This window comes from Hirundo rustica, chromosome 1, assembly GCF_015227805.2.
Source record: "Hirundo rustica isolate bHirRus1 chromosome 1, bHirRus1.pri.v3, whole genome shotgun sequence".
Classification (NCBI taxonomy): Eukaryota; Metazoa; Chordata; class Aves; order Passeriformes; family Hirundinidae; genus Hirundo; species Hirundo rustica.
The window spans coordinates 14,346,712-14,364,740 of record NC_053450.1 but is presented as its reverse complement, the minus strand read 5'-3'; the positions used below and the strand labels follow the sequence as shown (position 1 = coordinate 14,364,740).

Below are 18,029 nucleotides of genomic sequence, written 5' to 3'. Positions count from 1 at the left end.
TAATTGAGTTTGATACAATCTCCCAGCTCATTCTAATGCTGCTAAAAAACGGTTATATACATCTAACTACCTATCTCTTAAAACAGACACATCCCTAACTTTATTTTCAGGCTAAGTAAGTGAATATTCTTAAACACAATTTTCAGTAAAGTACAGCATGGAAGTTTATTAAGTATGATAATATCCCTGCAATTGTGAATTGTGGGGGAAAAAAAATCAATCTACGACAGATTTTAGGCTAGGTTTTCCTGTTTAAAATTGCTCAAGGTAAAATGCCATTAAAAATGTTTTCTTAAAAAAAAATGCAAAGAGCTAGTAGAACATTTTGCATTTTAAATCAAATTACACTAACTTCTTTTGCAGCAAAATTTCAATGGAACGTGATTAAAATAAAACTTTAATATGCATGGTATTTTAAAGAGCAAAATTATTTCTCTTTTTTGATACAAAATTAGATGTTGAACAAAAGAATTAGCCTACCACTTTAAAGCATTGCTCCTACAGTAAAATCAATTTGAAAATCCAGAAATGCAGTAAACAAAGTATTTCAGGCAATTTGTCCAGCACTGTCAGAAGAGGAATAGTTGATACGCAATTTTTAAGTCTGCACAGTCCAGTAGTAAAAATTCCCTTAGAAAAGCCAAGAAGTTCCATCACAAGCGCTGCCTCCCCTTTCTTAGTTACGTGTGGTAGAATTGGGAAGCAGAGAAGCGAACACGCAGAACAAGCAAGCTCCTGTCCTGCTTTTAGGATATACATGCAAGTCTGGATCAAATTCTCCCCATCTACACTGAGCCTCAGAGCACACAGCACATTTAGGCCGATTTAAGAACGGAAAAAAAACACTGAGTCAGGATAGTCACTGCACTTTGTAACAGATTTTCGGAATTCATTTGTGTAAAAGATTACACGCACCTTATCAGATGAAGGTGCCGCGTACCCCTGCGCTGCCGCAGGCCCCGGGGCTCCCGGCCGGGAGGCGGCGCGGGCCGGGGCCGTGCGCTGGCCACGGGCGCCCCCTGACGGCGGCTCCGCCCGGCGCCGCGGCCACGGGGACGCGCGGGCACGGGGGGGGACACACGGGCACAGGAACACACACGGGCACAGGGGACACACATGGGCACGGGGGAGGACACACGGGCACGGGGGGGGACACACGGTGGGCACGGGGGGGGGGACACACGGTGGGCACGGGGGGGGGGACACACGGTGGGCACGGGGGGGGGGACACGGTGGGCACGGGGGGGGACATACGGTGGGCACGGGGGGGGACACACGGTGGGCACGGGGGGGGACACACGGTGGGCACGGGGGGGGACACACGGGCACAGGAACACGCGGTGGGCACGGGGGGGACACACAGCGGTCACGGGGGGGACACGGCGGGCACAGGAACACACGGGCACGGGGGGGACACGACGGGCACGGGGGGGACACGACGGGCACGGGGGGGAAACCCAGACAATTCCCTTGCCTCGGGCAAGAGAATTAAAAGCACTGTTTCTTAGACTTATCCTTTGGCATACACGGCCACATCTGATAGAGACAAGTACACGCATCCACACACCCGAGGCACACTTCAGCCCGCACCCGCTAAAGTAGCCTGTTATTGGGTTTTCTTCTTTCTTACCCACTAAACAAAAAAACCTCCAGTCATTACAGGTAAGTCTGCACAGTATGAAAACGTATGCAAAACATTTAACAGGCTGAATATGCCTGCTACTTCACTGAACCAACACAATTCCACAAACCACGTCAATATTAGCTTCCTTTAGGCAAACAATTCAAGGGCTTGCACTGGGGACAGGTGAAGTACAAAATAATTTGGGTGTGATTAACAGTTTTATTAAAGAACCTTGAATATGTGATGTATTTTAGATGACAATTAAGCACGTAATAAATAACATCTTTGTCCATCTGTATATTACATATCAGTTCTGGCAATCCACAAGAAAAAGTATCGATGATCAGATGAGATTATTTTGAATGCTTAACAACTGACCATCCACCCTCTGTTGTAATCACCTGAACTACTTATATAAATTAAGCCTTACTGAGCCTATGGACCATTTCACATTCATTACACCCGAATGATTAAAACAACCCCCTCAAAATTCTATTTCCTTTTTTACATAGAGAACAAAGTGTAACTTCATAAATGCACGGACAAACCTGACGAGCTTTCACCATTACAGTAATTGAAAAGTCAACATTTACGCAATATGGCTTTCTTCCTAAATTACAACAAGCCTTACAAAAAACACAGATGAAGAATTTAGATAAACTGACTACAACTGGAACCAGAACCAAGGATGCGATTTAGGAGCTTTTGTGTCATCTGTTCCTTTTATTAGTGAAATAAAACTCTAATGTCATGTAATCTGGTTTGGTTTCTTCATTTCATAAACATTCAATTTTCTTATAGTAAGAGACAATAGACATGAGCTACAACTGTTATACCTAAAGAGAATAAACCGATACAAAGAAACAAATGAAAGAGAAAAAAAAAAAAAAAAAAAGAAAACCAGTCAGCTGAAATTGCATCTGCCAATTCAAAAACACAGTTACAGTCACTGCATGTTCAAGGTCTGTCATGCAACAATAAAGAGAAATACAAGATGATAAATACAATGATAAAACCTTTGATTTAAAATGGGAACAAAACAAGAAAAACTGACAAAATCTATCCTGGACAGAAGCCTTTACAGAAAGGAGATGAACCAACACTGCTGTGGAGCTGTGATTTAATGACACCAGGACTTCTACAGCAAAAGAAATCAAGCCTCACAGAGCCCATTTGGACCCTATTGCAGCAAAGCTTATGAAAGGTCTAGAAATACGTCTTAAGGGAACAGCTGATGGAGCTGTGTTTGTTCAGTCCCTACTAGAGGATGCTCAGGAGGGACCTGATCGCTCTCTACAACCATCTGAAGGGGGGTGTAGTGGAGGCCAGTCTGTTCTGTCGTGTCTGCCCTGCGAGGACCAGAAGAAATGGCTTTAAACTGAGACAGGGAAGATGCAGATTCGTTATCAGATTTTTTTTTTTCCATTGTTAGGGTAGTCAGGCATTGGAACAGGTTGCCCAGGGAGGTGTTTAAGAGGTATCTGGATGATGTGGTTCCGGGGTTACAGTGGTAGTACTGGGCAATGTTTGGACTTGATGATCTTGCACTTTTCATCCAGTCTTGATGATTCTGTGATTCTACCTGAAGCCCTCTGCTTCTGCAGGGACCACATGTCACAGTAAGCAGACAGGCAGCACTGCAGGTAAGGCTCAGCAGCTCCAACTGCTGATGCCCACAGCCAAATAAAACCCTGAATAAGCACTATTTATGAGCTATGACACCTTTGTCCACACGCAACTGCACCCATCTGAGTGCAGCTGCATGTGGACAAAGGTGTCATAGCTAAAAAACTGGTGGATTTGTGGAAATGCTGCACTATGTTATTTCTAGTTATTTCTGAATGATTACATAACTAACTACAACATAAAGTACTCGAAACCAAAGGTAATAAAATCATCTGGCTAACTTCTAATCTGTAACAAAGTAAAAATCATGTCAGAGAATATAGGGGGAGAAGGCATCAGCTTCCCTTCTGGAGCATTTCAGAGGGAATCCAATAAAAGAAGAAAAAGTTACAACCATATAGAACTTATTTGCTGTATAATTATATAACTGTCTCAAAGTTCCGACTGGCTTATTTACCACAGGACTTAATTTATTATCTTAGCTTTGTAACTAAATTATTAAAATACACTGGACTGAAATAAATCTGTTTCAAAATAATGTCTCACAACATCTATAATGAGTGACAAGAGGTATACTTCATTTTAAACTGCTGGATTTACAAGACAGAAATATAAATTTCCTTTAAATGGGGAGAAAAACTACTCAGTGAAAAGAACCAAAGATAAAACCAATAAAGTGCAAAATGTAACATGTTGCTCAGAAATAAAATTTATAGACATGAAAAATACATTTCTTTTATCAGGAAGAACATACAGAAAATAAGGGTTTTAGTAAACCTTAACTGAAAGACAGCAAAACTATGCTCAGACAAAGGCTTGGAAGTGCCCTAAAGTGAAAGCACTTCTCAGAAAACTACCCTCAGTAAGACAAGCTAGAATACTGCATCATTTCACAGAAGTACCTAAGCCAAAAATCCTTACAGCAGAAATCTGATCTTCCTTAAACAAGAGTTGAATCTATGGGGTGAAGGGCACAGGGAAGGGGAAGCAGGGGGCACAGGAATAGGGGTTGTATGTATAAATCTCTGAAAGTATCTTCATGAAATTAAAGATCACTGCTTTGAAAAATAAAGTCAACGCCTATGAGGATTTAAGGGCACCAGCAGTAAGGAAACACAATTATGTGAAAAGTAAATGCCTAACCAAAAGCCCAAAGTGCAGCTCTAAAATATCGAACATTCACATTGAAGCATCTTTCGCTGAGGACTCAACAACAATTCTGCCATTTTCCTCCATTAGCTCACACATCATCAACTAAACTTCACCTACAGATTTTTAACAGAGAGCTGGGTTGAACCTTCTCACCCCCACTAAAAATCTCATGCTGAAGCAGGCCAACCTAAGTGTTTAAGACTTCCCTGACAGGAAATCTTACCAAAAAAATTGCACTTTGTAAAAAGAATCATAGGAAGACAACACTGCAGGAGAAACTTTCTAAGATGAAAAACACCTGTGGATTCATACGTGGTGGACAGCCCGCCCGGATCTGCAGTAAGAATTACTTAAAGCTAAAAAAACTCTCATGTTTTCTGTAGTTTCAGAAATAGTCCAATTCAAGTTGCACTAAAAAGTGTTCTTGCAGTAAAAGAACAAGTTCAGATATGTTTTTTTTAAAAAAAATTAATTTTTGAAGGAATTCTGTAACAGGAAACAGTCAAAATTTGATATTATCTCAGGCATTAGCAGCAAGAGACAAAACGGCACCATAACAAAAGCATAACTAAGCATATCTGAAGAAAAGGTTGTTGTAAGCAAGCTTAAATACATCTTTATCAAACTGATTCTTAAATATCATGCATACCTATTTCAAGTTCAATTTAAGGATATTTTCTTAGCACCCTCAAAAATGTGTTTTATATTAGATTTGTACAGCTTAAAAGAGGAAAACATTCACGTAAATGTGTCTTGCCAATTACCCAACAGTTTATTTGCTCAAATATCACCCTCCTGTACGAAAGCTCAAATTATCTCAACAATCACCTCAAGACCACTAAGGCCTACACTGAGGCAGAAGATGATGCAACATCATCCTGACAAAGGAACACAATGTTCAGTATTACTCTGTGTGACAGCAGCGCTCAAGTGCCAAGGCCCGGATATTTTCCCTCCATATCTATGGACCTGAATTTGTGCAAATATATGAAGTAACACACAAGTCTTAGAGGGAAGGAGGTGCCTTGCTTTCTTTGGTTTCTAGCATCCTGAATTTTAACGTTCTGGCAGATAACAAGAGATTTCTCTATTTCAATTACCAGCAACTAGAAGAAAAAGAATCTTTGGAAAACCTGGCAGGATGCTTGCATAGGGAAACACAGCTCCAGGGAAAACAAACAGGGAGCATTTATAAAACATTATTGTTTTTCACATTAGCAAGAGAGAAGACAACTCTCAAGAGCCTAAAAAGATACCAAAGGCTCAAGCTAGCAATCTCAACAGCGATTTTGGTTTTCATCTTCCCTAGACTGTACCACATAGGCTGAAGAGCTCAATAGGCCCTACTAAGGGAATGCAAAACGAACATGAGCACTCGGCATTTCCTAAATGGTTCAGTCTATTTAACTGTATTTCACTGTGAAGAATAGAGGCAACATCTCTGTGATCCACATAGTACAGGCTAGGGAAGATGGAAATCAACGGGAAATTCTCCTGAATTGGCTTACAGGGTTTAGCATAGGCAAGCTTCCCTGACATGGCTGCAGTTTCCCCACCACTGCCAGAGGCAGTATCAGCCTCACTGCCACAGGCTCACTTCCCACTCTGGCTAGAGCTTGCTCTGCTTTCTGTGCCCACAGCATGGGAACAGAAAGCTGAAAAGCTAAGGGGTCCAGGTAAGGGAAGCTTTGCCTTTAGACCTTACTTAATGCCAGCATTATTGCCTATTTGCCAAAAAAGGCAACAAGAAAGACTTGTACCAAAAATCACTCTCCTGGAATGAAGTTTCTCCCAAACGTGAACAGCTGAACCCTGCATACCAGATCACAGGCTCACAGCTCAGCATGGAAGCCATCCTACAGCAAGCCGAATCCATGTCTGACACTGAGAAATTAGTTTCAATACTTGCTCTCCTATCAGCTACATGCAAATAATTCAGCTATTTTCTACAGAAAAAAATTAAGCATGGTGTCCAAATAAGAATTTAGATTATTTCAATCCTCTGAAGAGCTCCAGAAGAGAAGGAATCTTTGAAAAATTTTTAAGTCTTTAGTAAAATATAGTTCTGACTCAAGCACCATGTTATGGTAAGACAATTAAGACTCCTTCCTGTTTTGCACTCTTTTTCTTTGAGCTAACTGTATAATCCCACAAAGGAAGCAATAAACAGCTACGAAACCTTAACAAGTTGCAAAGAATTCTTAAAATTGTCTCTGCTATAAAAGCAGGGTCCAAAATTCTTTTGTTATAAGACAAAATATTAATTTAATAATACCTAATCTCATTATAAGCAAAAAAAAAAGCAGTTTATACTTACAGATTAAGTGATCTTGCTCAAATTGAATTATCAAAACAGAACCAACCGCAACTACTTTGACTACAGTGCCTCCTTAGTTACTCTTGAAGTTAAACTCTCTTTATGCCCTAATAAAGTTTTTCTACTAGTATCATTAAATACACACATGCATTCTTATAACACCAAGATTAGAACTGTAAGCCTTTTAAGTTTGCTGTATAAATTTGATGGAATTTGTCAAGCCAATCATACTAACTTACAATGTCAGTAACAAAACATCACAAGGACCAGCAAAAAACAGACACATAGAAACCACCCATGCTACATTCTAGCTCACTTGGAAAGCAAAATGATCACCCAGACTTCAAGTTAGCCGAAACTAAAACTTACAAAGCTCTGCTCTCCAGACTGTCAATGAGTACTTAACACAAACAAGTTAATCCACAGAGAGGCAATCTGTGTGCTGAGCTACATCCAGATGTGCATGTATGTACATATACACAGCCATTTCCATTAAAAAACTTTAAAGTGATTATGAATTACAGACAGGAAACTAATGCATCTTTCTGTGTGGACAGCCTCATCCTAAAATAAATGTCCATATAATATAGTATTCACCCTCTGTAACTTCTCTTATACAGACAAGCTTTAAGGTGGATATTCAGGATGGCACCCCGATTAACCCACTGACACCTCAAGCCACACTAAAAAATCTGAGTACATACAAGCTTCTGCTCACTTTGAGGAAAAAAAAGGCCTTTTTAGCCCATACAGATTTTCTTTTTAGCTTAAGTTTTACAAAACTGTAACTATTACCTTCATCAAAGTCTGCATCATCTTCGGTATGCTGAGGGAAAGGGAAGCAATTTGTGATTTCAAGTCTGTCATCCACCACAAGACCCAGCAGCACTCCTTGGACCACTTCATTCCCCTGTCCTTCTTCTTGGTAATGTTTAATGATCTTTAACACAACCTAGAACATAAAACAATAAAATCATAACATGCAATGCATTATTTTTATCCTCAAACATTCTCTATCTGGAATTTTTAATTTGTTGCATGGATTAGAGCTGCAAACCAAGTGAGCTACTGGCTTAAGCACCAGCCACTTGAATACAGGTTGAAGAACAGACAGCCATCCTAATATTACAGGGAAAAAACAAGACCATTAAATGAACCATCAAAATGCAATTCTAACCCAATTTTCTGAAACCCCATTCTAAAATGAAATATTGATCCTTTTTACTTTATCTTGTTGCTTTAACTGTGAGCTTTTAACAGTATCTTGCACGCCCAACAAGACCTCTCGAGTGAAATAGTGCTCAAGAAACTAACAAAACATCTTAAAAAACTATGCAGAAACTAGTAGGAATTTTTTAAAAGGTGCAGATCAAATCAAATTTCAATTGCATTCATGTTCCAAAGTACATCTCACTGCAGTTCTACTTCAGATGATAGTTCAAGTTATATAATGTGAATGGCGTGTCATAAGGTATTTAAGAAAAATCAATGATAAAAGAAAAAAAAATGCACAAATTACTCATAATATTTTTGACAACATAATTCCAACTTCCTTTCTTAAAACTGAACTCTACAATGAATAATTCTCAAGAGATGATACTGTAAATTGGAACAGTATGAACAAAACTTCTCAAAAATAGTCAGTCATTTGCTAGCAACACTTCTTAAATAACATTTTATACTCAACAACACAAACTACAATGAGGTAAGACACTCATCACTAGCACTGACTTGAAAGAACTTATGCTTTGTTCAGTGTAAGAGAGTTTTATTTTACTAAACCCTAATCTATCCATTCAAAATTCAGCAGAAAATGTCTGATGATTATGTTTCCATTAAAGCAATACTACATTAACATCTGATGGCAAACAGACCAGTTTAGTAGATTTCAGCTCAACAAGCCTTAGCACAGACTTTGTACAAGTATTGGCTTTTAGTGAATATTCTATGGGGTGGGAGAGAAGGAAGTTAAGCTCATACTTAAACATCAGGAACATATATTTGTCCCTAACTTTCTCCTTTGTTGATTAGCAGACGTCACCTTTTGTGAAACACCATTAATATATTAAAATACCACAATATAGCTTAAATGAAAGAAAAAGGAGACCAGAATAAAAATTATTTACAAATGCATTGCCTTCTTGGGCTAAAATGAGAAAATGAGCTTCATATGCAGCCTACTTGGAGGTATGGCAGAGAGGGTGAAACTGAAAAGAAATACCTATTTCCAACTGAGCTGAATTTAAGTATCAAACTGGACTAACACCCACTGATTCCTTGTTTATTTACAGCATCACTCACTTGTGCTTTCTCTTGCATCTCGATATACTTGCACTGAAGCCTCTCAATCATAGGTAGAAAACAACATTTCACTCCAATACACGTTCACATCTGTCACTCAAGTCCTTTGCAGCCACACCTTTTTATCCAATTTGCTAGCACAGGTCTACAGAGCAGAGACACAAAGAGGTACTTTGGCTATATACATCTCATTTCATGGGAAAACAGTAAGGAAATTAAGATCAGTGGGCAGTGAAGCAGTATTTAACACGGATGGAAGCAGTACAGCAACCACCAGTTTGAGATCACCTGGCTGTAGAAGATGAATGTACCCTAGAGTCAGCACATAAATAATATTCAACTGGCATTTAGTGTAAAGCTAAGGTTTATCAGTTATTTGCCATAAGCCCAGTCTTCCACGGTCACAGAATCCATAACTACCCTGCCAGATTTGCAGCACAGAGAGCTCTCTGTCTACTACAGAACTTCTCAGTATCTTTGCAGTCTTATAAGCTTCACCTTTTCCAGTATTTTTCTCAATTTCTCTTGAGCTCTCTATGCACACTGACTGTCCCTGTTAATGTGGGTATTGTTTGCCTGTTTGATTTCATTCCAGGAGCATTTGTGATACAATGCCTATTTGCTGCAGCGTTTCTGATGATAATTGCTCACAGAAAGCAGCCACAAATGAAAAAAGCATGGGCTGTCACAGAGTATCAATGATTTTTCAGAGAAAGAAAATGAGGAGTTCAAAGCTCTTAAATGTTAACCAAATACCCCAATACACAATGAAGTTATTACAGAGCCTGCACTTTTTGATTTCCAGCCTGAAGACGAGAGCAGACATTAACCATGGAGATACAGAACCCAGGGATTTAAGCTTACCTGTAACCTTGTTTCCAACTGAGTCTCAGAAAGGGAGCAGATGAGTTCATGAACTCAATACTCCAAATTTCACAGCCATTAGGACACTGCAGAAGTTTGTGTTTACGACTGCACTGGAAAACACATTAGCTACCGAAATCACTTCTAAAAAGATGCATCCAATGCTACAGGATTCTTGTTTTCATTTTGTTCTTTGTTCTGGTCAGTTTTATTTAGCACGTAAGACTCCGGTCTTTTATACAGCAGACTCCTCAACTCAAATTGAAAAACCTGCCACCAAAATACTGCCACATGACCAACAAAGAAATATGCTCTGAAACTCGTGTCTCGGCACTAAAAAACAGACCTTCAGGTGTAAAGCAGAACTATTTCTCAAGTAATAATGTCAGCTACAACACTAAAAATGTCATTTCCATTAGTCTGCTAATCTAGATACAGCAGGAAGAGATGAACACTATGCAAACACCAATACCATGACATTTCTGACTGAATGTACAAACCAACACTCCATACTAAATAAACCACAAACACCCAAGAAAAATGAGCACTAACTTGTATCTAGACACTTCCTAAAAGAAAAATATGTTATGTTTGTGAAGCATTGGGACAGATTCAGAGTAATTATATTGGTCTGAAAATAAATGTAGTAAGTGTTAATAATGCAAGTAACACAGCACATTGAAAAATATCAATCTTTCCAAATTATACTTAAAAAAAAAATCCCAAGGAAATCTAAATGAACACCAGTATAACCATCTTTCAGTCAATGCTGATTCACTTTCCAAACATCATTTATAATTTCCATCCAATTATTCCCCTAGTAAGAGATATTGCCCCTTTGTACAAGCTATGATTGCTTTTAAATACCCATAGACCTTTCACTGCTATTCCATAGCTACACAAAATTAACAGTACCCAAACCAAACTACATTTCAACTGCTGCTGTTAATAAAGTAATACAACTGGCCAGCCAGGAAAGGTTATGTTTTTAAGGAGAAAGAATTAAATAACAAAAAAACCCTCAGATTTCTAAACTCTAATACCCTGAATACAAGTCACTATCATATGCAGCATGATGTACTTAATCACCATGTAAGAAATATTCAGGTACATAATGACTCTTTAGAAAAGGATATACAAGTAACTCCTAAATAAAACTCAAGAGTCCCCCAGCCTTGTAAATTTAGTGTTCAAAACACCAAAGTAATTTAATCGCTTGGAGTAGCCACTTGTCAGATTTTAATGACCATTAATCCTCCAGGGGAAAAAAAGAAAAAGAAAAAAAAAAAAAAAAAAAAAAAAAAAAAAAAAAAAAAGAAAAAAAAAAAAAAAAAAAACCACAACCCTTGCAGTTCTGCAGGGCTCCTAATCTCCAAATCTTCAAAGCACTGCTTAAACACTAAGAATGAAGTAATACAAAATTAAAAAAAAAAAAATTAAAAACCATTCTGAAACTATTAAGAACATCAAAGATACATAATTTAACTGCATACTGCCAAATTTTAAATTTGGCTACAACCTGACATCACAGTTGTTAATTTCAAAAGTTTGTACCTCACTACAGAAATGTGTGTAACATGAACCCACAGCTGAAGTATCGTGAGCCTTTCAGGGGGTTCCGTGGAGATCCCGCTGTGGGGATATGAATGTACCAAGATGCACATTTCTGCATTAATCTAAAGAGAAACAACAGCAAATCAAAGCACTGAGGATTCGTTTATGGCAGTGTTCCAGAGAGATGAATGTCATCACACTGAAACCAGATTTCCTGTACCTGTGCCATGTCTTACACATGTGAAATCAAACAAGAGAGAGCTTCTGTTAGCCCACTGGATACATGATGCAGCACACTGGTCTAGAGTCTTAAATTAAGTATTTATATCTTTTTAAATGCTTAACATTTTTTGCCACCCAAGAAAGCTTTGCGGTCACAACCACTAACATCAATTGCCAGCATCTGGGGAAGAGGATGGGGAGAGAGTCTAAATAACTCCGTGTTATGTAGCTGGTTTCAGCATTAATGGGGAAGGTGTCACAACGCTCACATTCTCTCAGTACTTAACACTACTGCAACAGCGATCAATATTTAACTTGCCAAAGGGTCTTGAAAGCTACAACTGCTACATATGTGAATATATCACATATGTAGCCTTCTACATACAAATTCTTAAAACTCAAAGCACGAACTTTTGTATTTGTTTCAGCATGAACAATTTCACTTAAACTCCTAGCATAAACCAAACTCAAGAGAGAACTGCAGCTTTGTAAATGGATAGATCACGATGTGAGTCATTACTAACGACGGCTCAGGCAATTGTGTTAACCTCAAAGATGCCTAGAATTGGCATCTTCTTGATACACATAAAACGCATATATGCCACCTCTGGATAAAGAGCTGAACTATTTAGCAATTAATATTCACATGAAGATATACCACATTTTACTCTAATTTACTGGTCATGTCTCCTTGCCCAGGTAACCCTGCAACAAAAGCAAATCTACAACTGGTGTTGGGCTGAAACAACCAATTAGCTATGCAAAAATGAAATTTAATTAAACAGTTCTGAAATCCTCAAGTAAGCATGGAATGGCTTTGTTATTAAACAAAGACTTGGAAAAAATACAAAAAACCTAGGTATCATGAAACATGAGAAATGTTAACGTTTTAATAGTTCCAGATGAGGTTTTTACACACTATAGATAAGTGCTTATCCTACACTTACAAAAGACAAGTTCTGGAAGCTGACCAAGCAAAAATTTGCCTTGAGCTGATTTGTCTCCTGGCTATAGCGCCACTTGATAAGACAACGACAGAGACTCTCAACTCTCCTGCCAGGGGAACAGGAACTCTGAAGTAAATTAAAGATATCATTGCAATGATTAAGTAAGAAAACATGTCTGATACACATGACATGCTCCTCCAGATGATTAAGTAGACAGATGTTTACAGACACACAAAGTTCCACCTTAATCAGTGCAGTCCACAGAAATGGGTTCTAGAAAGCACTGTGACAGATAACACATTAGAAGCACAAAACCAAGAGGTTGATAGCCTGGTTTCATAGCTGTTAGATATGAACCTTTATGGAACAAGACTCACTGCCACCACATAAAGTCATGGCACGAGTTCAGCACCAAGCTGAGTTGTGTAGTTGACAGCTCTGAAGGACAGGATGCCATCCAGAAGGATCCGGACAAGCTTTAGAAGTAGGCCACAGGAACCACACGCAGTTTAATAAGAGCAAAGACAAGGCGCTGCACCTGGGTCAGGGCAACCCCTGGTACCAAACAGGCTGGGGGATGAGCAGATGGAGAGCAGCCCTGCCCGGAAGGACTTGGGGGGCTGGTGGATAGGAGGTTGGGCATGAGCTCGCAATGCGCACTCACAGCCCAGAAAGCCAACTTTACTTAGGGCCACATCCAAAGCAGTGTGGGCAGCAGGTCAAGCAGGCGATTCTGCCCCTTCTACTTCGCTCCCATGAGATCCCACCTGCAGTGCTGTGTCCAGCTCTGGAGTCCTCAACACAGAAAGGCCACAATCCTGTTGGAGTGAATCCAGAGGCCACCAAGTTGATCAGAGGCATGGAATAACCCTCTTACGAGTAGAAGCTGAGAGATTCAGGCTTATTCAGCCTGGAAAAGAAGGCTTTGGGGTGACCTGACTGCAGCCCTCCAGCACCTGAGGGGAGCCTACAAGGATAATGGAGAGGATTTACAAGAGGATGTAGTGACAGGACAAGGGGGAATGGCTTCAAACTCAAAGAGAATGGTTCTAGATCAGATATTAGGAAAAAATCCTTAAATGTGAGGGTGGTGAGGCACTGGCATAGGTTGCTCAGAGAAGCTGTGGATGCCCCATCCCTGAAGGTGTTCAAGACCAGGTTGGATGAAGCTCTGAGCAACCTGGTTTTGTGAAAGGTGTCCCTGTCCATGACAGGGGAACTGGAACTAGCTGATTCTTAAAGTCCCTTCCAACACAAACCATTCTGTGAAACTGAGTTTTACACGTTATATTAATCTCAAGAAATATGACTGATAAACACAAAATTCACAGAATGCACATTCCAGCTTATTTGCAGAGATCTTCATTTTTTTCTAGATTCTCTTACTGAACAAGACTGAACTTTTAACCATTCCTAACATGATGGATGTCTAGACATTTTTTTCTTTACTTCATACTTATTTTACTTTACTTTCTTCTTCATACTTACTTTACATACATACTTCTTCTACATACTTACTAAGCTGTTAGACCAATTTTATCTCAGGAGAAGTAAAGGAAAAAGAATTTAAAAACAGTGTTCCATTAAGACCTTCAACATCTTAAAAGTAATTGTTTTGGCAGAGATCTTCAGTCATAACTATGTTTGGTGGCCAAAAAAATAAAAAAATTATTTTAATTCCCTAAGAAGTACTCAAAAAGATAGTTAATCTAAACATTCTGTTGAAAAACCTAAGGCCAAGACTGAGTAGACTTTAAAGGCAAGGTAACTTCAGAAAAATGTTGTTTTGAACAGCGACTTCAGAAATAACAAGCCTTAGCCCTCACTGTTTTATCTAATAAGTGTAGCAGTCATCCTTTGGACAGAAGACCTCAAACGCCCCACAATAATTTACATTTATCTTGACTTAATAGAGCCTAAACACCAACATTTATAAAGTCTTTGTAAATACAGCTCTTGGAAAAGTAAGCTTACATTTTATGTCACTCAACAGCTAATTCAACACCAGATGTTAAAATCTTTTTTCTGAACCTGACAGAAATTTGGGGCTTAAAACCAATAATTATATAGGAAGCATAACAGCATGATGCATGCCATTTCATAACATCTCAATCGTATACCAAAATACCTTTTTGACAAGAGCAGAGGTTTCTTGGAGCTGAGCTTAAATTCACCAACAATGAAAAATGTGTACTGATCTGAGGTGGTCCTTAAGCAGAGGATGCTACATATATTTTCAAACTGAAATTATAAATTATAGGAATCTGTCAATTTTGTGTCATGTCAGTCCTCAGCACCAAAATATTCTGGAAATTCATGTTAAATTGAATGGAAAGTAGTCCATCTTGAACTATGGGGGGAATGATGATGTTTCTGTACTATATTAGTATTTCTGAGTATTAGGAAGCACATGAGAAGCATCCAAAGATTTTTGCTCCCTAAGTGTCTTTATTACATCACTTGGTACCATAACACTTGCTTAGTTTGTAAACATCAAGACTTCAGATGACTCAACTGCAAAAGGGAACATCAGTAACTTTTCTGCTCCACAATATGTACATGAGGCTAAAGAAAACTACCCAAATCATAACAGATTATTGATTTAACAAGTCTTCTGTCACTTCTGCTTGGTTTAGGAACTACTTCTCCTTGTAATTATAGGAATCTAGATAGTTTTCCTGATTACCTCTTGCTTATAGCCATCTCACTTTCCTTCAGCATTTGGGTTGGGGTTTTTTCTGACTGAACGAAGTCAATAATAGCCATACACAGCAACAAGCCAGACATAACATCCTTTGTCACTTTATCTCAGTAAGTGGCTGACTCAAAGCAAAATTTAATGTCAGTGACAGGCCAAGAAGCATTTTATCACTCCTTCCTGAACATTAATTGCTTATATGCACTATTTGGAGCATGGCTGAAAAAGCTATACCTGGCTTACCCTAAAGTTTGGTCTAGAAGAAGTAGACATTCCATTCATTTTTCACTTTCTGAACACTCTTGCACAGATTACGTGTAGCTCAGCAGCACAATACAAACTGAAAGCAAAGCTTCAACCACCACTTAAAACGCCCCACAGAAAATACTTCTAAAGTACCTGCTCTTTCAGTTCCTTTATTTCTCTTTTTAAGAAATACTTCCAAACTGCTGTGATTCAAGAGCTCTAGAATTTCCCTAAAAGCAAGAGGGAAAACCATTCGAACATGAAGTGGGCCTCCCTACAGGGACACATCCTGGCTGCACCTTCCAACAGCCCTGCTTCCAGCCAAGGTGGTTGTTCCCAAAGTGCAAGCACGGATTCCTACAGACACCACCAAGTGATTGGCACACACGCTATTCACTCACTGGAAGCAAGCTCAGCTGCTGCAGACATGGCTTAGCTGCTTGCTCATTCTATTACTGGGAGACTTTCAAAGTCACAAAGATTTTTTTAAAAAATCATAGCCTATAAAAAAAGCTACTTCAAATTACAAAAAACACTGATTTCATGTAAAACCAGACACAGAACATGAAAGAGACCATTTCTCAATACTTAGATCTAAAACTGGTTAACATCCAAAATATAAAATGGAAAAGACAAACTGAGACAAGACTCCACAGGTAAGTGGAGTTCAGACTGAAGAACTGAAATAGTACAGACACCAAGCCTATTTCTGCACAAGTACAACATTAGAAGGGAAGATTACTGGATTTTGGCTTGAGGCGTGTTGGGTTTTCATAGGCTGTGGTTTTCCTTGACTCTGCCAGGAATTTACATTCATTGGTTAATGTCTTGTAGGTACCATGAAGTATCTGTTTAAGTCATTTATTTACTCATGTCCAAGTGAGCTGCTTGTTCTTGCAAAAGGAAGCAGTTAAACACAAACTGCAGTACATCAAAGGAAAAACTAATTAAACAGTGGAAAAAAGCAAAGGTTATTAAAACACGGAAAAATACTGAACATTAATCAAGGTGTGTGTTACCAAATAGACCAATCTCTTCTTCATTTTTGTCCCACTACATCTGAGTTTTACAGCAGTTCAGGTTAACAACCACCTCCAGGGTTAATCACAAGGCATTAGCACACTTTAATACTGCCTCCATGTAAGCAAAAATGCATCATTACACATGTGCATTGAAACTCCCCACTGCTGTGTTCACACACTGGTAAAACGTAGTTCTCTCCCACATTTCACAGTACACGGAATCATGCATATTCCCATGGAAACCGTCAAGGCCACATGCACTGCAGAATCACTTCCTTAAAGAAACATTTCCAAAAGACAGCCCCAGGACCTCAGTCTGTGAGTGGTAGGGCATTAGACATTATTAGCACACTGTCAGGAGGCAGTGATTGGGATGTAATGAGATTAACATCCAAAATTCTGCTAGTTGCAAGTGGGATGGAGCATTTCCCCAGGACTACTTAGTATATTATTTCTTCTATTTCCCAAATCTCACCGAACAAAAAACTTTTGAAGACATTCTGTCTTCAGGCAGACTATTTCAGGCAGACTTTACAAATTGCCAACACAATTCATATTTATTATTTTTAATGAATTCAATATCTAGCCATCATTTCAAGAATGAAAGCTGATGAATATACTCCTTCAGAGCACAACATATGGAAATTATATAGAAGCAGTAGAGACAGGCACTGTTTCAAAATTTTCTGCTCAAAACACCAGAGCTTTACATTTATACTTCAACATACAGTCGACACATATGTTCTGTGTATCAGTGAATCACCATTGTTCAAGATTTGTGGCGCTCACCAAGCAAAGAGTGTACAGTATATATATTGCAAGTATAAGGTTCTCTTCAGTATCAACTTCTAGCAGCTTCCTATAAAAAGATTTAAAGATGACAGCCAAAAGCAGCAGTAGCAATTTTATTTAACAGACTATTCTTTAATCAGATTGTGCCAGACTGCTACCATTTTGAAGCTGCAGAAAAACTGCAAGACATGTTTTTTATCTATTTGACCTTCAAAAATTAGCAAAGACAGACCTAGATGGGGAGGAGGGAATGAGGGCTCATCTGAGACTACTGATCTTTTCCAAAAAACATACCCTGCACAACGAAACTGCAATATGCTATTTAAGGGTGTGTCATTAAAGCATGACTCCATATGCATTCAACAGATGCTTCCAAGTAACCAGTAAAATCCCTACCGGACATGACTTCTATATCATTTTAATAATTTATAACTTTTTCACAACCATTTTTTCCACATTGAAACACTCAGCCTTTCTGGCAAACACTTGTGCTAAGGGGCTGCAACAGAGACAGATCCTCCTAGTAACAGCTAGTGCAATCCAAAGAACCAGGCCTGCATGGAGTCTCAGTTTTCCTGCTGAGTTAAAAGTATAAAATTGAGGGAAAAAAAAAAAAGCCCAAACCATGAATGCCAGTTATTGCTTCAGTTTTCTCATCTTTCGG

The 18,029-nt window shown here is 38.9% G+C and overlaps 1 protein-coding gene across 1 annotated transcript in view; it reads right to left on the bottom strand.

Moving 5' to 3' along the window:
* Positions 1–18,029, bottom strand: part of EIF3H (eukaryotic translation initiation factor 3 subunit H) — a 91,256-nt gene that overhangs the window by 65,293 nt on the left and 7,934 nt on the right. Inside the window, exon 2 of the mRNA XM_040077417.2 lies at positions 7,515–7,671. Within this exon, the coding sequence (XP_039933351.1) occupies positions 7,515–7,671 (157 nt within the window). The remainder of the gene's footprint in view (positions 1–7,514; positions 7,672–18,029) is intronic.